Genomic DNA, 24,443 nt, shown 5'->3' on the forward strand with positions numbered 1-24,443 from the left:
TTGTGGTCACATGCACGTGCGCACTTCACTGTGGTAGTCTCTGGTCACGAGCATTTATTCAAAAGCTTCTATTCTATTCTATTCTATAATACCATATTATGCTATAGTTACATTCTGGTCTGTTCTCTTCTGTTGACTCTAGTCACTTCTGTTTTGTTTTATTCTGATCTATATTAGATCACTTTAGTTCTGTTTGGTTCAGTTCTATTCTGTTATCTGCTATCATAGTGCAACTTCTGTTATTCTATTCTATTCTATTCTATTCTATAATACTGTTCTACGTTCTACTCCCTTCTGTCTTATTCTGTTCTGTTCTGTTCTATAATATTTTGTAGTCTTCTGTCCTGTTCTGTAATACTATAACATGTTCTATTCTATTCTATTCTGTTCTATTCTGTTCTATTCTGCTCATCTTTACTGTACTCTATTCCATCTGGTATGCTCTATTGAAATGCATCCGCTTCTGCTCTATTCAGTTCTCTTCTATAATACTATATTATGTTCTACTCTGTTTTTGTGTTCTGTTGAAATCTATTCTACTCTATTCTACTCTATAATATCATGTTATGTACTGTTCTATTCTATTCACTCATGTTCTATCATAATCCATCCTTTTCTGTTCTGTTTTATTCTCTTCTCTACTCTGTCTGGTTCTTTTCTGTTTCACTAACATATCTTGAGATCTTTATAGTGATAAATACCACAGTATTAAACCTCAGAGAAAATGTCATCTCATGCTATATGTCATCAAATCTCCGACCCCTACATACATTTTTATGTATCCTTTGTTCATTCTACTCTGTTTGCATCTCCTCTTGTCTGTCCTGTCAGCTCATATTCTGTTTTTACCTCGTTTGCCAATTCTGTTCTGTTGTACAGGTCATTAGTTTTGTTTGGAGTTGTCCAGATGACGTCAAGCCTGAGCAGTGTGCTAATGACTGTGAACATTTGCATGCTTCTCCAGTTAGACACTGATCAGTCAGGCTCAGCACACTGCAGCAGATCAGACCAGACGTGTGGAGACTAAATACAAACATTTGAGCAACTGTGTAATATATTTTTTTATAGACAGAGAAACACATCATACTGCACATATTTAATGTGTGTGTAAAGGGTCTGTAGACGTTCGAGTTGACGGTTGACTCAGCCACTTGGCACAAAGACTCTGAAGCTGAAATATGTCCAGTTAGTTATGCCCAGATCTGACAGCCACATACATGCAGAGTTGCACAGTCTTGAAAACATTTATGTAATTAAAGTCAAAATTTAGATTAGAGCCATAATTATTCCAGGAGGAGCCACCCCGAACACAAAGTTCACTGCCAAAAGAGCAAAACCCAAACATGCCCACATGTTTGTTCTGTTAGGACAACACTGTATGTGTCTTTTCCATGACAGCATCCACACAAAGCTTTAGTCACAGGGAGCTGGTTGGTTCCGTAAAGTGTAAAATCCAAAACAGCGACAGGACTTCGGGCTGTGACATCGCACAGCGGTTTATCATCATCTTCCATGTGTGTGGTTTTTTTTTGTTGTTTTTTGTTCTGTTCCACATGTGCATGTTCACACTATAAACAAAGGAAATGAATGTGGTATTTCATATTGCCCCTTTTTATCCTACTTGTTTCTAATCCATTCATTTCACCCGCACTGAATCATTATGCAGTGTCCACACTGCAGTCAGGATGTCAGTATTTGTACTTCTCCAATACTTTCTGCTCCTCTGCTGCAGTGCCAGTGTTAGGGGTCGTGCTTCTTTTGGCACTGGCACACACCATAAACTCTTTTTTCTTTTAGTTTTCTTTGCCTGCAGGGATCCATTCACCAATCTTCATATGAAAAGAGTCAATAACTAGTCCACTCATGTTTACCCGGATTCTTCCTGACAGTGTGTGTTTTATCGTTTCCTTTTTATGAGTCATACAGGTCTGGCAGAGGTCTGCCTCTGCTTCTTTCCCTACTATCAGCCTTAATCAATGGTGTCTTTTTCTCTTCTGTTGTGCTGCTTTTGTGTTCATTGCCCAGTCAGGATTTCGGATGCACAGACGACATCCTACACACTGAATAATTCAACACTTGCGACGGCGTCCTATATCAGAAACTTGAGACGTGTGTGTCGGTTTGCATGTGCTGCATCATGTCACAAGCGCACATAGCGAGCGAGTAGCTGTCCCCATAAATCCAACACGTAATTGTATATATTGCAACCCCAACGTAGATCATCACTGTGATGTGATTATAATTGCAGCTCGGCAGAACAGAATGTCAAGCACAGAGAAATAGCGATGATAAAAATAACTTGACGCATGGGAAAAACAGGAAAATAACTTTTTTCATGCTGTTATGTAATACGCCATCACTTCATTGAGAAGGTATTTCACAGACATAAGAAAAAAAAAGACATTCCTTACGTTCTTTTCTGGAAGCACAGTGTTAGTTTGCTTGGCTGAGTAGTCAAGGGAAGGGTAGGGTAATTAATTTGATTTAAACTGGATGTGAGAAGGCGGAGGAAGAGGCTGCGAAGAAGAGCGGTGAAGAATGCACATCGCTATTCAGACGTTATATAAAGACCGGATCAAAGACTATGAAAAGTTGGTGATGCAAACCTCCTTAGCTGACATATGGACTTTACATTTTTGGCTCTATGGCTGCACAAATTAATCTTATGGGTCATTTTTATAGGAGAGTTTTGATGTGGAAAAACTGTGGGGAAAAAAAGTACAAAATAGTGACATTTCCTAAGATTGGATGAGACAGACAGACACTGGGATAAAAAGCCATGATTGGAAATGTTATGCAGCTTGTAAAAAGACAGACTAAACAAGAAACAAACACCTCCAAGGCTCAGAGATGTGTTCAGTTAGTTAGCATGCACTGTCAGAGTCAATGTGGTTCTGGGTAAATGGCGAATTAGTCGCAGAAGTAATAGGTTTAACCCTAACCCCACATAAAAAGCCATCATCTAATGGCGTAATGACCCTCTGGAAAGTATCTGATGTTCTGCAACAAACATAGACATATTTTGAAGTTTACTTGTGGGTGGCTTGAGACTTTGCTCTCGCTACCATTCTTCTACAAACCAACTTTTTGGGTTTGAGTATCTTGGTACCTATGACAAGGATCCACAGCATCTGTAGTTATAAAAGTCTCTTTCTATAAAAGGTTTGTTGTGCTTTTGCATAATAATAAGCTTTGTTTAATTGTGTTTCTATAACTGAGAGCTATTGATGTAGTAGAAGTACGTGACCATTTAAGATCAGATTTTCCTCACTTCATAGATTTTCCTGGCAAGTCTCAGCAAGCTGCCCCAACAGTTGATTCACAGAACTCATAAATCAGGCTGCTGGTCTCTTGTATATGTCCTGAATTATCTAAAAGATAGGCAAGAACATGTGAGAACCTTGTGTTGGGATGGTTGTTTCACCCTCCCATCATACTTCTGCAGGCGTGTTGTGATGTCATTCCAAAAGAGAGAGAGAGAGAGATCCGTTATGTAACGGCTCATATGCAAACTATTAAGGCTCAGCCATGTTTTTAAGGGTGCGGCATCTCTTCGGGCACCTCTAGGGTCCTCCCAGGGAAAACCCTCTGCCGTCCAAACAGATCTTTGTATCCGTGACAACGCAGCCTCTGCCCACTGAGCTCAGACATCTGAGCTGTCCTCCTCGCTGTGGAAATGTTTATGCAAAGAAGAAAAAAAGCAGTTCCACCCTGAGTGTGTGTCTATGTGTGTGTGCGTGTTTGTCATTAACATTAATATTCAACACGTGCAACTCCTGAGAAACAAATAAGTGAGTGAAAGGAGTCGAGGAAAGAAAAGGGAAAGGATCACATGGAGTCTGAAAAACAAGCGCATCCCCTTGAGGAATGCCTGTACGCTCGCCAAACTGCAGAGATGCTGGAAAGCGAAGTGAATGAAAATGTGAAGACTTAAAGTGGATTTAGAGCTTTGGATGAGCCAAAAAGAGTATTTGCAGCCTTTTTCCAAGGACCCACCCAGGGTTTTCCCCTACATTCATACAGCAGCAGCAGCAGCAACACATCTTGCAATGTTCTCTCTCTGCTGTTCCAATCAGTATTTCCAAAGAACTTGTATAGATAAGATGACTGGAAAAGTAGAATCCTCGTATTGTTGTTCTTAAGTCTGCAGAAGAAAAGAGGTGTGGGAGACGATTTGCTGGGCTTGTCCTGCCCTGACTCAGCTCTTTGTTAGCCAAGAAAGAAAAGTAATAACTGCTCTGCAGGACCGGACTTGGCTAACCAGGGATTATTTAATAGCGGTACAGTATTTGGACCAACACCGCCAGTGTGCCATATATTTCATCTGGGGCCAGTAGAAGAGTCATAAATGCTGCATCGAGTTTCATAAGTAAATGATCTGTCTGGTTCAAGTGCCGTAGGGCAAACAACACAAGGGACAAGAGCGCAGTTTAAAACAGTCGTTTCTAAATGGTAGGGTAAGTCTCCGTTCAATTTGAGGCGACCACCAGCTGCCAATTAACTCCGCTGAGAAGAAAGACTGGATCAGGGGAAAACAGGCAACAAAACCGCCTTCCAGTAACTCTAAAGCTCACTAGTTAAATATTATATATTCGTTTAATCTGTACAAAAATGTAAAAACAACACGTTGTGGTAACACGAGTCACTGCTCCGGATAAAGCGGCAGCCTCCATGGCTGTGAAGTGAAGCCAATGGTGCCAAAAACTGCTGTTACTCCAACGACCACTTGAGGCTGGCTACAGAATGAGTCGACCTCCATAAGCCTCCTCCGTTTACATCTAGATACGTTGCTTAATTTGTGAGTTTAAGCGACGCTGGTTGGCTGAGAGTTTGTTACCGTTAGACAGAGCCAGGGCAGCTGTTTCCACCCGTTTTCAACCCGTTTTTAGATAAATTAAGCGGTTTTTGTTTTATGCCACTCAGATCTAACTCTCAGCAATAAACGATTGAGCATACTCTGTTAACTTTATCATTACATAAATAGCTGGTTGCTATTTCTATTTATCAAAAAAAAAAAGTGGAGAGTAAACTGTCATCTCATTGCACATTTTGCAGACTTTTATTTGTAGCTGCAGTCAGGGAGGATTTCTTTCTCGAGTTGGACGACGCTTACTCGGAAAAGCCAGTACACAAGGAGAGGACGGCATTGGTCAGATGCATTCTCAAGCTGATATGTCATCCTGACTGCAGCAGTCAGCATTTTGTTTGGACTCTTTCAAATAAAAAAGGACCAGTCCTTCCTGCCTCTTGATGTAAGCAGTTGATGGTGGCCCTGTGTGAAAATAGGCTTTGTTTCCACTACAGTGATTGTTTGTACTGAAACGCAGAGCTGGCGTGCTCGTGTACAGTACGTCTGCATGCCTTGTGCGTGTTTGCCGTTTGCATGTGTGAGTGCAAACGGGATCATTTTGCCAAATATTTCAACAGAGTTTGGCGTCTTTAGGCATTCGACTCGAGCTTGCCAGATGTGTTCTTTTCATCCAGCTGGCTGAGGCCACGTAGTGCTGTCTCATCTGGCTGAAATGCGCTTTAAAGTCAGGCTGCTTGCCTCATTGTCCTGCCATGTACTTGTTATTTAGAGCAATAACTAGAGAACACAATGTGCTAACCTACTATGTATTCAGTTTTTTGAGGAGTTTTTATGTGGAGGCCCTTCAACGGAATAGATAACAGATGAGATGAGGATGGCTTTCATGCAACGAAAGGCCCGGGGCTGTATTTCTACCCAGAAAATGACATGCCATGTGGGTTGGAGCTGAAAAATCAGTCGATATATCAGTTGGTCCCTTAGATAAAATCTATCTGCAACTTTGATAAACAATTTGAGTTATTTTCAGGCAAAAATGGCAAACATGTCCTAATTTCACCTTCTCAGTTACTTTTCTTTGCATATATTTGGGGGTCTTGGGCGTTAAAATATTTTAAAGACTGATATTTAGACCAAACAAAGCCAGCAAAACGCCCTAAACTAAATCATGTGTTTTTCATGCAGGGCAGGGGCAGCTCATCCAATCCGAGGGAGTCCATCAGCAGATGGGCAATAAATTCAGTCAGGCACGTACTTTCAGCCCCCTCCGGCACACATACCAGCCTTAGGTTGTTTCTCCTCGCTCTACCCCTCTAAGTCCTCACATTTATCGGTCAGCAGTTTAACCTCGGCTTTCAGCGTGGAGACTGTTGAATCCAGTGAAGTTAGGAGGCCACTGTAATAGCTTGGTCATGGTAGTTAATTTTTTGTTGCATCGGTTCAATTGCGTGTTTAAGCTCCACTAATCTATTTTGCTACAAATGTCCCCTTTCAGCTGGTCTAACATAGCCCGGAGATGATCCAATTTGTGCACACTTGGGGTCAGCATCCTCCTCTCCTTTAGTGGAGATGCTGGCTCAGTAGAGGGAGAGGCACAATAAAATTCACAGAAAACTCAAGAGACCATCCAAACATTTGTTAAAATTGTGCACCGGGGCGGTCCCCGTGTGTGGAGGCTACAGTCCTCGCTGCAGCTGGCCCCGGTTCGTAGAGCAGCCGCCCCGGGGTTCGAATCCGACCTGTGGCTCTTTCCTGCATGTCATTCCCCGTCTCTCTCACCCCATATTCCTGTCACTCTTCAGCTGTCTTTATCAAAAAATCTTTTATCTTAAAATTGTGCACTGACCAAAGCTGTGAAAAGAAACCGTGTTAATAAGTTCAAATAAACACAAACTCTCGGAGCAGAACGGAGACACATCCTACATCCTGGGTCTCCGACAGTGCAGCACTCTGCGACTTTATTCATGCTATCCATAGATCATAAAGTTTTATGTTGCTTCATATCTGGAGATATTTCAGCCAGTTATGTCGAGTGTTTATGACCGCTGTGGTTCATCACATTTTGTTTGTAAAGAGCAAACATAACAAACCTCATATCTAAATTGGTTATGTCATCACTCCACAGGGGGTCCGCGGAGGCACTGACTCTCCAAACAGATGGTTAGGAAAAACCACATGACTCGTGTTGACAACTGTCAGCCATACAGAGGCTTCTCATTCTCCCCCCCTCCTCTCCCCTCCATGTGCTGAAAGACTAGACCGGTCAAAAGAAAAGCAACAGATGTCCCATGTGTTTTAATATCCAGAACTGTCCGCTTGCAGGTCACCTGTTCTGGCGATGTTGTTTCGAGGTGAATGCGTTTCAGTGGACTCAGCACTCTGGATGGGCTGGACTACAGAACCAGTCCCCCGGTAAACAATCGGTATCAAAAGACATCAGCTGTCACCCGGCCCACTCTAGAGGCTTCTACCAGTCTGTGTGTGCATTTGTGTTGACGTTCACGTGCAGGCACGTGCCAGTCTGCCACTCCTGTATATCTGAATAGGATGAATGGCACATTGGTCTCGTCCTGGCAGACGGACACATAATGAGGCAGCGGCTCCATTGTTGGCATCAGATGACTCTGTAAAATAAAAGGTGCTGGCGGTCAGCAGATCCCTCTTCTGAACTGTATTTCGCACAAACGCAGTGTTTCATCACTCGCCCTGCTCTGCCCGTACAGATGGACACAGACTTGAGATGCCTCATAACAATGGAAAAGATGGACTAGATACAATGTACGGTATATACTGGAGTATATATCACAATTTTCTTGCTACGCCAAGCATCACCAACTTCTCTGCATCATTAATATTGCATAAAATAATGTTACTTATTGTTGCTGTGTCCCTGCAGTTTATAAATAATAAATAATTCGGGTCTCATTAGTGGTACAGAGACACTTTTGGGCAAGCTTAACTAGAACTGACGTTGGTGACAGACACACGCGCAGAGAGCAGATTAGTTTCAGCAGCCGACAGTTCCTGTTGTTTGTTTTAAGTCACAGTATTACTCGTGGTAATGAGCAACAGCTGAGTAAATCTTACAAATTACATCCTGCAAAGTTCGCCATTTTTAACCATCACATGCTTGCAAGACACTTTTTAATTATGTAAGTTACAACTTCCATTGCAGTTCGAAAAATTTGAAGTCTTTTGTGATTTTCATTGTTCTGCTCTCAGTCTAAATCTGCTTTTTGTTGAAAATCAGACAAAGAGAGGGGCTACAAGGCAATCATCATTTAATTATAGATGAATCTTTAGATTATTCTTTTGTCTAAAAATAGTGGAAAATGCTTCCAGAGACCGGGCTGACATCTTCAAGTTGCATGTTTTTGTTTCAACCAGTAATTAAAAAAAAACTCACGTACATTGGATTCAAAGAGAAAAGCAGCAAACAGTCACATCAGTACGACATCAGCTGCCAAGCACAAGCAGCTGTTGAGATGCTTTACACTTTATGAAGGGTAATATCCCGATGGCTACTATTTTTATCTGATAACAACTCATCATTTTTCAAGTGATGATTTATTTCCTTGCCTGGCCTTAAATTTTACCTTTTTAAATACATTTGTCAGTTTTGTTGCCCAATGCTGGTGTTTTTAAGTTTGTTCAAAGGCACTTCTGAAATTTCTTTCTTTGGTTTTTGCACCTTGCAGAGACATAGAGATTTCAAAGTTAGGCTTCCGCACCTTCAGCAGCTTCCTTTCTTACTTTACACAGACTTTAAGCATTAGTTCAGGCGTGGCAGAGCTCGCTGCCAACACAGTCACAGGCACGTCAGTCTGTTACAGATAATCATTTATTTATCCTCTGCTTTGTGCACACACACACTTCAGAGTACTTTCTCTGAGCTTCTGCTGCCTGGCTTCAATATCCTTTAACAAAACTTCATATATTCAGACAGCCACATCCACATGACCTCTCTCTCTCCTGCAGCTGAACGCCAACTCAGGCCACCTCTATTTACTGCGATTTCTTCCTTCCTTCCATTAATTACATGTAATATTTTTCATCCGATAGGTTCACGTGATCGATTTGCATTAATCGCAGTGAAAAGACAGATGTTTCCCTTTTGATATCGGGGAAACACAAACAGTTTAGTAAAGAGTGATGATGTATCCAGGGCCATGTCTCAGGTCAGACAGTTGGTGCTTTGTCCCACTGTCAGCTGTGAAGTGTGTGTGTGTGTGTGTGTGTGTGTGTGTGTGTGTGTGTCAGCTGTTGACTTAGCTGTCTGTCGTAATCCTGTTACTTTCTCCAGGACGGTGCCAAGTGGCACACAGAAGTCTCAGTCACACCGTCTCATTCACCATTTCTCCCTTAAGAAAACCTTCTCACTACCCACTGTTCTTGAATTACGTCATCAATGTTGTTGAAACAGTAGAAGTCTTTAATCTTTGTCTAAAATTCTGCATCTATTGAAATTATTTCTAGACAACAGCAGAACTCTGGAGATGCCGAATGCTGTCTTGGTTTTCCTTTACTGTTTGAACAGTTTTCTATATTGACAGGAGGCTCCGTTACGATCAGAGTCCTGTTGCTTATCAAGACCTCATAAATCATAACAGAAGTGGCACGCCTGTTTAAGTCTCCTTATGAAGACAGCGCATGGTGTGCAATGCCCCTTGTACTTTTCTGAGACATGTTCTGCAGTGGGAGTGTAAGCTCCACTTCATGAACTCATCCGGACGACAGGAATTTGTAAATCGGTACAGTCTGGCACTGGTACACAGCCAGCCTGATTTCCTCCAGACATGCCTGCTACTCCTGACGTGATCCCATTTTTCCCTCTCTTTTCTTTCACATCCAAACAAAATGGCTCTCAGCTCGTGTTGTTGTGAGTCAGAATGAGCCGCTCCAAAACACTGAAACATGCGCCATATGTTTTTACAATGAGAGGAAGATAAAAAAGGCATATTTACGCATGTTTTATTACTTTTTGAATCACTTCTGACAACATAAAAACAGACATAATGCCTCCTGGCATAATGTCAGAGTATGTTTATTTTTGTATTATGCATCAGCATGGCACAAAATAAATGCTACTTAATTTAATTTGTGCGGTAAAATGTGTAATTGGCCTTTAAAGAATAGAATAAACAGACTGACAGAGACATGTCTGAACTAGAGCTAGAAAATATAGCGATGTTATAGTGATATTCAGACTTTAAACTAGATAATATCATTGGGTTTTGTTTTGTAATATCGCTTGGAAGCTGAAACACATGCTTCATGTGTGCGAAACGTAGTCATTCCCAAAGTAATATGGCATTATATTAACAAAATAACAGTTGATATTTAGTATTTGGGAAGTATTGTGTAGCATAACAAGACGTGAAGAAGTGTTCAGAAAATGACATGACTAACTTTGAAACACTCTGAGCGAGATACATTAATCTCTATCTCTCTGCTCAGGGTGGCCTCAGCGTGTCATCGAGCCACCCTTTAAGGACCGCCCACAAAAATCCTTGACTGAAAAACTTTCACATGTTTTTAGCAACTATTTTCCAACATATTTAATGTATTTTGAGAGAAATCTCAGAATTGCCTTTACTCTGATTCTAATAGAAGCGTGGCTGAAAATATTTGAATTATTCAAATATCACCCTGCCCTACTTGGAAACTGTACTGTAACATATCCAGACACACATAGAAGCTCAATTGATTCTGCACTGTAAGAAAATATTAAGTAGCCATGCATGTGATTGCTCATGTGACACTAAATCATTTTAGTATCTCCTAGTGGAAGCACAGTCATTTGTTTAACTTAGAAAAGATATGAGCTTTATTTTGTCAGCTGTCCTGTGAATCAAACCATGTTCAGTTACTGTACTACTACTACTGTACTGTACAGTGTCACTGGTAACCAGGCAGCTTGTGTTGTCATCTGCCAGAGCAAAGTCTAAAAGTCACCAAGCACAGTGGCCACTGACACACTGACAGACCCATAAATAACATTAAGGAGCTTGTCTGGCTGGATGCAGCTCTGAGGATTAAGTTCAAGAAAAGCTGCAGCAAGTGCCAGTGACTTCGCAGCGCTTGGCACTGTAGTCAGGTGTGAAAAGAGGTTTCTAGGTGTCGGTTGTAAACTCAGCTGAGGTTGGCAGGCCGGAGGTGCACAGAGTCACGTGGTGGAACGTGTTACACTTAATAAACGTTACATGAGATTAATATAACCACTCTAAACAAACGATTCCTGCGCAAAGAAGATTGCAGTCTACACGCGGTGGAATGGACACACCACACAGGAAGAAGACAAAACACAGGCGTGATGAAATGTTTCTTATAACTGTATCCTGTTAAACTGAGACATAGGGGATGGATTTTTAAAAGCTTTAGTTTCTCTTTTAAACAAGCAACGTTATGAGAAATGTAACAATACCGCTTTCATCCAGTAGTAGGCACTAGTTTTTGAGATTGTGGTTTCACAGTTTCAGTTAAGAAAGATCTTCTGAAACACACTGGGAATTGCAAGTACGCAATGGGTTCATCATGAATTTGTCAACTCCAAGTCTCTTGAACTTTGTAAAGCCCAGCTGTTCGTCAGAGGTGATATTTTAAAATATTTCAAGGCTTCAGATAAATGGTTTCACTTGTGCTTTGCAATGTGTTTCTGTTACAAAGAGCTTCATGCATGGTGTGACATACTGCATACTATTTTTTTTAACTCATGGAATAACATACTGTATTCTGGCCTTGCCTTCCTCTGTGTATCATGGTTAGAGAGAAACGTTAATGTCTGACCTGGTACAATGAGAATCACACAAATTTGTGCTCCGTTCATGAGCGCTTTTGATTTGTGATTAGCTGTCAAAAGGACCTTTTGTTCTCTTGGAAGCATTTCTGTCTGGATCTTCCTACTTCTAAAATATCTATTTACAGGAAGCTGTTTCATGGACTGAGACACAACAAGTGAGGCTGTGAGTTGTTGGGTAGATCACTGTGTATGCAAAGACGGTGTGCATGTCAGGACATGTTTAATTTGCCCTGGTGTCTTACAGGCAGTCATTGTCTCATTTGAAGTGAGGATAGGCAGAAAGATGAGTTATAGTATGCATCATTTCGTTCACCCTGGACTTTAAGACACCATCGCATTTCAGTCTTTAATCAAGGGAATAAGGTGCAACAGCTTCTGTTTCGTTGAATAAATGGATGCACAGCCTGTTTGTGCTACCTGCTGTTTTGTTTAGCCTCTGCTTGGACACCTGCATTAGTTAATGCCCCGGCTTGGGTTTCACTATGTCTTTAACACTACGTGGTGTTGAGTTCACAACTTCACTGAACAGTGACGGACAACTGCTTTTGTTAAGGAAAACAGTACAGCTTAACCCTCACAGCAAGCATTCGCCCAAACACGCACATGTGGTGCTCTTACTTTCTTCTGTTAACGCTGGTCATCTGTCTTCTTTATAACCAAGTCCTGGACAACCTGAGCAAAATCTCTCCCCAGAGACAGTGGCGCTGAGCTGGGCTAGGGTCCTGTTCCTCTCCCCCCTCCTCCCCTCGGCCCACTTAACAGAGACCCCATTGACTGTGGCAAACTACAGCCCTCTTCTCTCGTTTCCCGTCTCTTTCAGCGTGTCCATCCCCACCTGTGGTTAGTCTGTCTCCAGATAATGATACCCGAGGGCTGGTGAAATACTTATTAAATGCATTTTTTTGTGTTGTTTTGTGTGCGTGTGCCGATAATTGAAACAGTCCGAGATTGAGCACAAATTTGAATAATTTCCTTGATGAATGCAGTTGTTTTCCAAATACACGCATGCATAATTACATCTTGATCACATTCTGGCACATTTTCATGTCTTGCATGACAGTTATCAACAATTGCAAACACATGCTGTGTCAGATGTGAACGCACAGGAGCTTAAAATGACACCCATTAACCCAAAGATACAATCTGTTTCCAAAGAGAATCTTGGAGATTTAACCACAATTAAAGGAGCTGGATGCTCAGTGAGTTGTTAAATGTGATTGTAATCCACTGAACAGGACTTGAACCACTCATTGTACTATGGGAAACAAGTTTAAATGGAGCCATTCATTTCAAATTAAAGCCAAGATTGGTAGCCTTCTTGGTGTTACTCATCCTGGTGCTGCAATCATTTCATTAAAGCAACTACTTCAACAGCTTCAATGCAAGATGTAAAGTGGTGAGGAAATAAGATTTGATTCATAGGAACTTCTATTTTTGTTGCATCTTATGACCCAAGTAAGGAGAAATGTCGAAACTGTGGCTCATACTGTTTACTGTAAAGACTAATAGCGTGAAAGGCTCAAAGGTCAGAGATAACATACAGTATGTTGGAATAATTCATTTGCATATGAGCGTATGTAATAAATATTTTAATACTTTGCAGAGCTGCATTTGCTGTATATTCTTAACCCTTGTTTCCTCGTGCGAAAGCAGAGAAACAGGAGAAGGATAGAAGAGTGTTGAGGAATGTCCTTCAGCCGTCTTAAGTGCAGCTCTCTCTTTCTCTTTTCGCCTTTTTCATTCTTTTCTCTCCTTTTTATTGTAGGTTTCTCACGCTCTCGCTTCCCCTTTCATTCGGTGTTGTTTCACGAAAAGCTTACTCCCTATGCGAGGCATTTGTTGATTTGTATGGTTGAGGATTTTCAATAGCGCCGGTGCGCCTAGTTTAGAAAGCGGAGACACGTTCCGTCATGAGAAAACTTCTGCATCCCCAAATTTTTCTATTAAAGTTTTGTGTCATTTTGTTGTTAATCGTAACATTTTGTTTTGTATGTTTGTTTACTATAAAACAGTGTGGGAATGATCACTTAATATCTCTTTTTTTTCTATCTCTGCAGGTTATGAGTAATGGAAGCGGGCTCGGTGGTGCGTGCCGTGTTCGAGTTTCTCCCCAGCGTCTCCGAGGAGCTGCCACTCTTCACCGGTGACGTCATCGAGGTGCTCAGTGTCCTGGATGAGTTTTGGTTGCTCGGTAACAAAGATGGCGTCACAGGTACGGTGTCAGGGATCATCCATCCATCCATCCATCAATTATCTATAACCGTTTATCCTTATCAGGGTCACGGTGTCCCAAGCTGTCAGGGGTCATTATTACTATAAATAAACCTATATGATTGAATACTTTGATCAAGACGTTGTACTTTGTTTACCACAAAAATGTATTTGAAAACTACATGGAGATGCTTCCTATAGCTTATTGATAATGAAAACAAGCCACATTGAAAAGTACAACATATTCCATGACAGGAGTAAGAGTGGAATGATTTGAGAGGATTAAAAATGAAACATTCTTGCCCTTACACAAATCTAATAATTACGAATAATTAATGAAAACTGCTCTTAAATGTGAGGAATTAAGTATTGCATAGCATAACTTACTTTCATAAAAAAGTTCTTAGACATTAAATAATGTTTCTTCTATCGTTCGATGTTCACTCGTGCTTTGCAGAGAAAACGGTGCAAGAACACAGAGTAAGATGTGTCCCTGAAGTGTACATCATTGTTCTTTCGCTTTCTCTGCCATTAATAGTCAAATTCACGGAAAGTTTTTTCAAGAGTCTAACGTCACTGAAGACGAGGAAGGGGATTCGCTCACAGGGGAAGTGCAGATGGGAAGTCTGTGTGGGTTAAACATTCCTCGAAAACACGCTTAACTTGGCTTGACTTCGGTGAAATGTTGACGTCGTTATATGGAAGTGACGTTTAAAAAAACAGCAGTTGCTGTTTACAGTAAGAGCTCTCTCTGTCGATGCACACTAATTTCTAATCTGAGATACTCAAATACATTTTATTTTATTGTATCCAGCTGTTGTAAGTCTGTTGGCTGTTAGTGACCACTGAAAAACTAAAAAAGAAAGCAATGTAAAGCCGCTACACTCAATTTTTCCTGATACAAGTTGAATTCTGGTATCAAGTACTACCTGATATTGATGTTAGATGTTATTGGTTCCTAAAATAGTACACATGCATATATTTTCAGATATATTTCAACAGCAAACTACCATAAATCACTAGCCTTGTCTGTAGTGAAATTAGGACTACACTACATCTGGATGCCTCTGAGTTACAACAATCATTGTTGTCATTGTCTTGAGGGATCTGAAGTATCAGCCGTGTTTATGAAATGTTTGTCACTCTGCTTACTTCCTCCATCTCCTGTCTTCAGGTCAGTTTCCCAGCACCTTTGTGGAAGAGGTTACCATTCCCAGCACCAAGCCTGGAGACAGACTGTACGTGTGCATCAATGATTTCAGCTCAGCGGAGCCGGGCAACCTGTCCCTGAAGAGAGGTACGGACATACTGCATACTGCATGCAGACAGTGATGATGACTGATGTATGAATCACTCCTAGTACTTCTGACTCCTAGTCATAAAGCATGAAGACTTTTATCAGCGCACACGTTGGCTTTGTTATCTGTTGTTTGTATGTTTTGCACAGGATACTGGATGTAACTGTGTGTAACACAAGACTGTTAACTCTAATGTTTTCTCACTTAGCCTAACGCTACTTGTTGAGGTCGCTGTGCTCAGGTAAACTGTTTCTTTTGTGTTGAAGTGTAGCTGTGTTGTGTTGAACATTGGGACCAGATGCTTTGTCTCCTCTGCCACAAACTGGGACCTAAGTTTGAAATTTTAAATCAAACTGTGGTTTTGTGCACAGTCCAATTTTAGTAGTAATCACTTCTACAAATCATACTTTAATAAAGCAATAGATCGTACTGAATGGAGACAAAGCTCTGGTTTTCCTTGCTGGCATCCTCTTTGAAAGGGAAAAGAAAATGTGTATGGTATTTAAATGCTCAAAGATTGTCCAGTCATTTCATCATCATCATCATCATCAACGTAAACAATTCAAACCCAGAGCTAGAAACACACACACAAAAAACAAAGATCAAACCTTAGCTGTAACATCTGTCGAAGCTTTTCTAAGAAATTGATTTGGAAAGAAGATAAAGGTCACTTTGTGCACCCAGAGGGAATTTCTGAAGACAAGTTAGAACTCATGCCAAACCCTTTCACAAACTTTCAGCTGCAGACAAGGATTGCGTCTTATTGTGTAATATTTGGTTTGTAGTTTGTGAAAGAGCTCATGTCCACATGAACTGTTTTTAAGTTTTAAAAAACCTTTTTTCAAATATTCTGTCTTTATTTAGAATAACATATTATCATCACTTTACACAGTTTCCATGAATACAATTATACAGTGATCCCACTTTACAGGGTTTTTGTTTTTAATGAAATATACAAATATTAACAGAACAGAACAGAACATAAGGTTTACGCAAGAAAAAAATATTAAGAAAAAATGATAAGGAATTAAACAAAAGAAGGGCAATATACCTTTTCCACTTTGCCCAAATTTCCTCAAATTTAGTTTTCTGTAGCCTCACAGAGAAGGTGAGTCTTTCCATCAGAAAGATCTCATGAATAATATCATACCTCTATAGATTTCTTTGTAACTGCTTTTCTAGCTGCTACGCTCAGTAAACCAGACGGGTATTTTGTTTTAGTATTAGCAGATGTTGAATGTAGAAACCCAAAGAGAAGTTCATCCCAATTAAAAGGAACCTTCGACACAGAATTAGTGACAATATTTTGGACAGTCTTACGCCAGAAAGCATTTATGAATGATAGTGATTTGCCTCCTGAGAGCCACATTTTCTTCAGCAACTGGAGGAACTTGTGAGTGATGAGACTGCTGAACAGGTGAAATAAAATATCTGCTGAGACTCTTCCAGCCAAACACTCTCCAAGAGGTTGAGCTTGAAATCTTCCTTTTTGAAATTCACATTTTTTTGTCCAGATTTCCCATTTTTGTTTAATGTAGGTGCCACTAGTTGTCTTAATTCCTTGAAGTGCCTTGTAACGTCTTGAGATTATTCTAAGCCCCGAGTTAGCCCCGTAGGCACTGAACTGTTTTGAAGTTTAAGCCCATTAAACATCGATTCTTCTAAGAAATTCTGTTCTCCTACCCAAAAAAACAGAATTCAGTTATTAAAACCCATGTTGTGAAGTCTGCTGATCTGTTCTGCACTGACAGGTTCCTTTATTACTTTAAGAAAGATAAAGAAAGAAGTGTGTCGATGCATAAATCAGAGTAAAGACAGGTCCCTTTTTCCTCTCAGCTCATGAAAAGTCAATTATGAATCTGTCTACTGTAATTCCTGTAAGCTCTCTCTAGACAAAGACAAATCCGTGTCAGATTGCCTATGGGGCAAATTGATTGTTAAAACAGCACATAATAACGACACTAAACACATGACACACAAAGTGTCTTTCCTAAAATCCCCACTAGATGTCCCCAGAGCCAAACTGAAACCTACACAGATGTTTTTAAAGTTGTTTTTTACATTAGTGTTTTGTTTTTTTCTGATTTGTCATTCACAACACCCTCGGCCATGCAACACTGATGTTTGCAGAGATCCTTTACATCGGTAAAACTTTTAATTGTCTTTTAATGTCATTAGAAAAGCTAGTAGTAGTCGTAGTGATAGCAGTAGTGGAAGTACTGAGAACTGAATTGTGCATTGAAAGTTTATTTAAACACTTCTGGTTATGTTAAAGCATGTTTATAAACTTTACTCTGCAATACTATGTCAAAAAAATAACCAACAGTTCATTTTTCTGTCTTTTTTTATATCATACACACACATTTATGATTTTATTTCTGACTAAACTGGTGACCAGATTTACTCAACAACAATATTCCAGTACATTTTTGTATTGCCATGAGATAAATAACACTTCCTGGATTGTGCAAAACATAGGAAACCGTCTTTACTGGCCGTGTGAATGTTGAAATGTTCATTTCCAGTATGATTTTCCATGCTCCCGATTGGCTGTGTGCCAGTTTTAATGCCAGACACAATGGGAGGTGGAGCCACAGGTCTTTGGAATGTGACCCCTGTGACTCCTGGTTGACCAGTCAACATTCCTATAATTCATGAATCTCCAGATATATTACCAACAGTGCTGACCCGGGTACAGTTATTAGGAATGCAATAATAAAGGTTATCTGAAATGACTTAATACTCAGAGGTATTATGGCCAGTGTCGCCTGGATGCAGACAAAAATGTCTAAAACACCCAGTACTTCATTTAACTTAATTTACTGTCATTACCTTCATATCCTGAAGTTTGTCTGTGCATCTCCCCTTATTTGTTTTATAACAATTGCTTAAATTTTAATATGAATCAGGTCTCTCAAGTAATTATTAAATGTGATTCTCTTTATTCTGTGTCTCTCTAGGTGATGTGGTAGTTGGAGAGGCAGGAGGGTCCATGAACCTTGGCGAAACCTGGCAGCGTGGTTGTAATGCCTGGGGCGTCCGTGGTCATTTCCCCACGTCATGTGTGAAGGAGCTGAACCTTTCAGGTCGATCCAGGCAGCTGTCTGAACGCTCAGCTCAGGCCCAGGCTTCAGAGCTCCCACCTTACGCCCTGGGCCAAGCCCGGGCACTTATGAACCTCCATGCTCAGCTCAATGAAGAGTTGGACTTCCGCGAAGGGGACTTGATCATCATCACTGGCCTGCCTGAGCCTGGGTGGTACCAGGGGGAACTAGAGGGTCGTAGGGGCATCTTCCCAGAGGGGTTTGTGGAGCTCCTGGGTCCCCTCCGATCTCCTCAGGAGCCAGACGACTGCCAGTATTTGAACAGTGATTCTGCATTTAGCTATGAGGACCCTTACGATGCAGGAGAGGGGACAGAGGAGGAAGGTGTAGAAGAACGAGACGTTTTTTTGAGAGAGGAGGAGGAGGAGGAACAGAAGGAGTCTGTAGCAGAAGAAGAGGAAGAGGAGGGCGGTGTCTATGTAGTGGCGCTGTATGAGTTTCGGGCCATGGAACCAGGCGAGTTGGACTTCGATACGGGGGATCGCATACGTCTTACAAACACTTTAGAGGATGGTTGGCTGGAGGGCGAGCTGCGAGGGCGACGTGGTATTTTTCCTCATCGTTTTGTTAAAATAGAGGATGACGGACAGAAAACCACAGATGAAACAAATGTCGTTGAACCGGAAGAAGACAAAGAGAACAGCTGTAATTCTGAATACAGCTCAGACCATTTATGTCCCGGTGGACCAGAGAACGGTCCTGAATGGAGGACATATGAGGATCACACAGTGTGGGACTTGGACTACTTTGAGAGGACTGAGGAGCAGAGGTGGCAAAGAGAAAACAAAAGCACCGGAGCTCAGACTAACAACAGAGGGTCGAGAGATGAGGGTAGCAGGCCGGACTCTCATCCACGTAGACCTGTCGCCCCAGCACAAAGAGGGCCTGAGAGACCCAAATCCACGCCTCCAGCAAGGCCTAAACTCCCATCCCGGCCTAGCCTGCCTGCACATAGCCATAGGCACCATGGCACAAACCGGTCTAGGTATACTAACGGTAACTCTCGATCCTTACAGTCCAAACTAACCCACAGCCTAACCCTCCCTAGCACTCAGTCTGGTTGGTCTAAAGACAGCAGATACTACCAGAGTCCACCAACAGATGGTGCCACTACCGATAACAGAAGTGCCAGTCTTGGCCAGGTGTTATTTAACCTTGCTCAGAGCCATAAGCAGAAGAAGATAACTCGCCACGCTAGCGTCAGCGATGCTGATATGATGATGGGAGGTACAGAGACACAGCGTTCCCAGCAGAAGACACGTGGCTCCAATGGTTTGATGCCAACGTCGTTCACCTTAGATAACCTGGCAACCTCAGCCGGTGACCTGGAGACCAAGCTGTCCCAGCAGCTTTTCGAATTTGAGAAAAGCTTGACTTCATATAGTGATCTTAACATCGGTTCTGGTGCTCCCAGGGACATGTCTTCTGTAGGCGACCTGGCCCAGCAATCCCGTATCTCACGCCACTTTTCTATTCTAGACTTCGGCGATGAAAGCGATATCATCCGAGGCTCCTTGCATTCACCAGTGCCCCAACTCTTGCAGTCAAACTCGGCCTCTTCTTCACTAGAGAGGCGCAGGACCCTTCGACCTCCTCCACCTCGTCCTAGAGTCCAGCGTCCCCCAGCCCCACCAGCATACAGACCAGCCCGTCCTGCTCCACGTCCCCCTCCTCGTTGCCCGAGACAAAATACCGCTCCTCCATCCAACAACTCCCTCAACAACAACCCCATCTTCTACACGCCTGACGAACCACCTATAAACGTCCTGGACCAAATAACAGAAGGGCAGGCTGAGTTCGGTGACCTCGCAGCTGCCCAGGAACATGAAATCCAGTGCCAGCTGGAAGCCGAGAAAGAGCTGGAGAGAGAGATGGAGTTGGAGAGTCAGAGACAGAGGGAAGAGGAGGAGAGGTACCAGCTGTTGCTACGGCTACAAGAGGTGGAGCACGACATGGAGGCTTATGCGCACACAGCGGAGGAACTCCGGACCATGTTGGAGGAGGAGGACGACGAGACAGCCCGCATGCAAGCCATGGAGAACCTGGAGTTCTGCAACTACACGCTGGAGACTCTGGCCCTGGAGCAGCAGCAGCTACAAGGTAAGACTGTTGGACGGTGGGTTGGGAGTGGGAGAATATTTATTATACCTTTTATTAGATAGTTAAAGCTCCTAGACCACTAGTCTTTGGTTAGACCCAAAACTGGAGGTTCTAGTCCTAGACCACTAGTCTTTGGTTAGACCCAAAACTGGAGGTTCTAGAGGTATAGCGTCACAAAACTGATGGAATTTTGGAGACAAGATGGATTTGATTCACCATTGAACCTTTTGTTGATTATTCTCATTGTGAGTGCCAGCTTTTATCCTTAGAAACATCTCTCAAGTTAGCAGTATGGGGTTTGGCTGGAAAGAAATGTACAGTGTAGGTTGCAGTTCACAATTAAATAAAAGGCTACAGTGTCTCAAAGCCAACTCAGGAGCTCTCATGTCTCATTTCTCTGCTGCTGAAGTAAAAAAGGAGTTAACCCCGAAGTCGATACAAACTTCGGCCCAGTAGGAAGGCATCTCCCTGTGCTTCTTGACCAAGGTCTGGCTGTCACACAAAGAAAAGGTTAACACTAATGATAAAAGAACATTGGCTTATGGCAGCTTCTCCAGAGGATTGAATATCTTTGGCTTTTGAACTGTTGGACTCAACAACATCACGATTAATCGAGAGAATAATCTGCAGTCTGGCTGATATGAAATTATTGTTAGTTGCTGTCCTAAAGCAGACGACAGGCATTGCCAACAAAAAAAATCACAGATAATAGATTTGTGTTGATAGAAACAATGAATGTAGGTGTAATGTATAATACTTTTTACACATCAAACTGTTATGTATGTAATAAAGTCAACACAGTTACATCCTATAAACAGATCTCTGTTTGAAATTTGACAAATCTTTATATTTATCACTTGAAATGGCTCAACAGTGGGCTTCAAATGATGTCACTCAGAAACTGAGACATCAGCAAGTGAACAGACAAACAGCAAAGAAGTCAGACAAGTCAGAAGGGGTTGGCTGTAAATAATGCAGAAGAGAAGACAAATAAAGAAGAATTTGTTTTACTTTAAGTCACAGCTCACTTCTGAGGCCTTATTGCCTGCAGGTCAGTTCGAAAAGTTCACTGAAGACACAATGTAATATAGCAGGAATCTAAAAATGAGCCGTCCGTGCTTAGCAGATTTCCTCTTTGACTTGTTATTCCGACACACACACACATGCACGGACACTAGTTATTTAAATTCCACCGTTAACTATGCAAACAAGACATCCCTGTTTTCTGTGCACAATGATCAGCGGAAGGAGGATTGTGTATTTAAATTAAGGGTTATCATAACAGTGTGTGTGTGTGAGCGGGTGTGTGTGTGCATATTGTGGAATTTGCTTGGTCTCACACCACAGTGTTAATTTAGAAAAAGTATAGCGAATGTGGCAGCAGCAGCGTGTCGCTGCAGGGTTTAGGTGGAGTAAAGAGAAATGGATTTGTCTTGTTTTTGAAGTTTGAAGTCTGAAAGGTTACACGACATCATCACACACGAAATGGAATCAATCGCGGCGTGTTGCAGGTTTTATTCATTCATTGTGAACAGAAATTGTTCTGTTTTGCCTCCGGTGTATTTACATATATGAAAAACAATAGTCATGTACTAGTTTTGCCATCTCTTGCTGTCTGGGTTTGCAGTGCTGTCTTCGGCAGCCCAACACTTTTTCACATAGGTACGAGGTGCATTCCTGCACATAGTGAGAGGGTAAGCGATGGACATGGGCCTCTGTCTCTTTTTCCACCCCTCTCTTTCTTTTAGTCTCTTACCTTTTTCACCTTACTCACAGTTTCCTTGCTCTGCACCTTTCATCCTTTTCTTCCCATCATCGGTTCTTCTTCAAGAGGACAGAGGTAAAGGGGGATCTATATCGGATGAGCTTTCTAGGATTTCTTGCAGTAGTGGAGACGGCATGGCCAAAGTGTGGCTATGGAGAGCTGTCACATGGCCCCTGGCACACCTCTCCACACTGTTTGGACTCGCTCAGGAAGCCAGGTCCCACAGAGCGGCAGGTAGGCTTGAACTGAAGATGGCGTTTTTTTAGGTTGTTCGTCAGAACGTTGTGCTGTTCGACAGCTTGTGTTGTGTGGACCGAGCATTGTTGGGGTTCTTCTACTCCTTATTACTTCACAGTATATCAGGCCGATGAAGGAGCAGCTGTGGCTCAGGAGGTACAGCGGCTCATCCGCTCATCAGATGATCTGTCGTTCGATCCCAGGCTCCTCCAGTCTGCAGGTTAAAGGCTGCACCATCGGTGTATGAATGGGCCATTTTCTCATTTTCTTTTTTCCATCAATGTATTAAATTACCTTAAACGATAACTTCCATATTTTCATGTATTTTTGTGTCGAGTAATGGGAACACTGATTTTTTTAAACTGGTCCAGTATTAAATGAGAGAAAGTGCAACTGGGTTGCGATATAATCCCTTGGGGCGATAGCGCACCATCGAGTACATCCACTTCTTGACAGGCTCAGATTGATAAAAGTAAAAAGAGTCATTTTGCCTTGGTCAACAGCAGCGTTTACTTTTGTGATTTTAAACCTTTTTAAATCCAAAGTCACACAATAAGACAACTTATTGATCGAGGCAGCGGTAAACTTCTACGTTCAGTCAAGTGAAATGTTTTTGTCATTGGAGTCTGGTGTCTTTGAACAGAGCGATATAACAGCTGATTCTTGTTAAACAAAAAAAAGGCCTGTCTCTGTGGGAATCCTTTCCATAATGTTATCAGATAGTTAAAATAATAATCTGAGCCTGTCAGTGCAAAAGCATGGACTGGTTTCACTTCACTCTCACTCGATACTGGCATGAGAAAATAAGATCTAGAAAAATACCAAAGTTACCCTTGTCGGCATGTCTGGTTATTTTATCTATGAACAGTTCCTTATCTATCCATAGATGTTGCTTGACATTGGATGTACTTGTATCAACTTTCCAACAGCAGAGCTCACTATTTCTCACTGTCCTTTCATTTAGACGCTTTCGCTCTAATCACTGCCAACGACCGGTTTTCTTTGTCATGTTAATGCATCTCATTTTACGCTGTAAGAAAAGTTTCAGCTCTGTTTCATTCTTATCGATGCTAATTTATTAACTTCAATGATTGCCAATCAATCAGACTGCTGTTCGTTCACACTTCGTCTGATTACTGATTATTCTAATTGAGTACTGACTTCAGTTTAGTCTGTCATCACACCAGTGAACTAATCATCAGTAAGAAATGTTGTCTTGATTCTATTCTTGCTGCATACTAATGATTCATATCCTGTTAGGTTTTTATCTATTACTCTTCAATGCATTTCAATGGGTGAATCCATGATCACAACAACGTCTGCCTATGAAAGGAATCAGCCCGAAGGCAGAAACACTTCCCATTGGCTACGTGTGTCTCTAAGGGTCATGCAACCACATAGTTTTCATTCACGCCTCACGTTACATGAGTTCTTACACCCTCTTTTCAGAGCAATACAATGAAATGTCCATTCCTTGTCTTCCTTTGATATTTGCCGCACTGTCACATGTGCAAATGACGAGATCGTGACTGAGATAGAAAGATGGTGACATGATTTGAGTTTAGATTCAGCACCTGGAAAGGAAAAACAGCCGAGCACACTCCCATTGGAGAATGTTTGATATGGTAATTATGAATAACACTTTAGTCGGACACAAAAGATTTTAAGGATATTATGTTTCTATTTTCATGCTTGTCTTATATAAATGTGTGTACACATCAAGAGTAGTCTCAAGATCTTTGTGAACAAACAAAAAATATGTTTGTCGTCATACTGCTATGTGTCCATGCACAGTCACACTCACACACAACACACACACACACACACACACACACACACACACACACACACACACACACACCCTGGAGTGAGTGTTTTCCGTGCTTTTGAAGGGTGTGTTCCTGAGCGTGACGTTTGGAAGACAATGGCAGCTTATTGTTGTAAAGCAGGGAGTCATTTCAACATTGGGCTCTGCCTGCACTTCACTGCATCGAGGTCAGTTCAAAGTCCTCGTAAAAGGCTGAAAGAGGTTTAATAATGAAACTCAAAAGAGAAAAAAAACAAGTATATGCTCACGGAGTGTGACTGATGTCGAAGTCCATTCTTCTGCACAACAACAACA

At 41.7% G+C, this 24,443-nt stretch overlaps 1 protein-coding gene across 3 annotated transcripts in view; it reads left to right on the plus strand.

The window, feature by feature from the left end:
• The window catches only part of dnmbp (dynamin binding protein), a 46,165-nt gene that overhangs the window by 862 nt on the left and 20,860 nt on the right, over positions 1 to 24,443 (plus strand). For all 3 annotated transcript variants that reach the window (XM_019264784.2, XM_010742076.3, XM_027289312.1), the window contains exons 2-4: positions 13,664 to 13,818; positions 14,992 to 15,114; positions 18,076 to 20,319. In XM_019264784.2, coding sequence (XP_019120329.2) covers positions 13,674 to 13,818; positions 14,992 to 15,114; positions 18,076 to 20,319 — 2,512 coding nt within the window. In that variant the 5' untranslated portion in view covers positions 13,664 to 13,673. The remainder of the gene's footprint in view (positions 1 to 13,663; positions 13,819 to 14,991; positions 15,115 to 18,075; positions 20,320 to 24,443) is intronic.

Source organism: Larimichthys crocea, chromosome XVI (genome assembly GCF_000972845.2).
Source record: "Larimichthys crocea isolate SSNF chromosome XVI, L_crocea_2.0, whole genome shotgun sequence".
Classification (NCBI taxonomy): Eukaryota; Metazoa; Chordata; class Actinopteri; family Sciaenidae; genus Larimichthys; species Larimichthys crocea.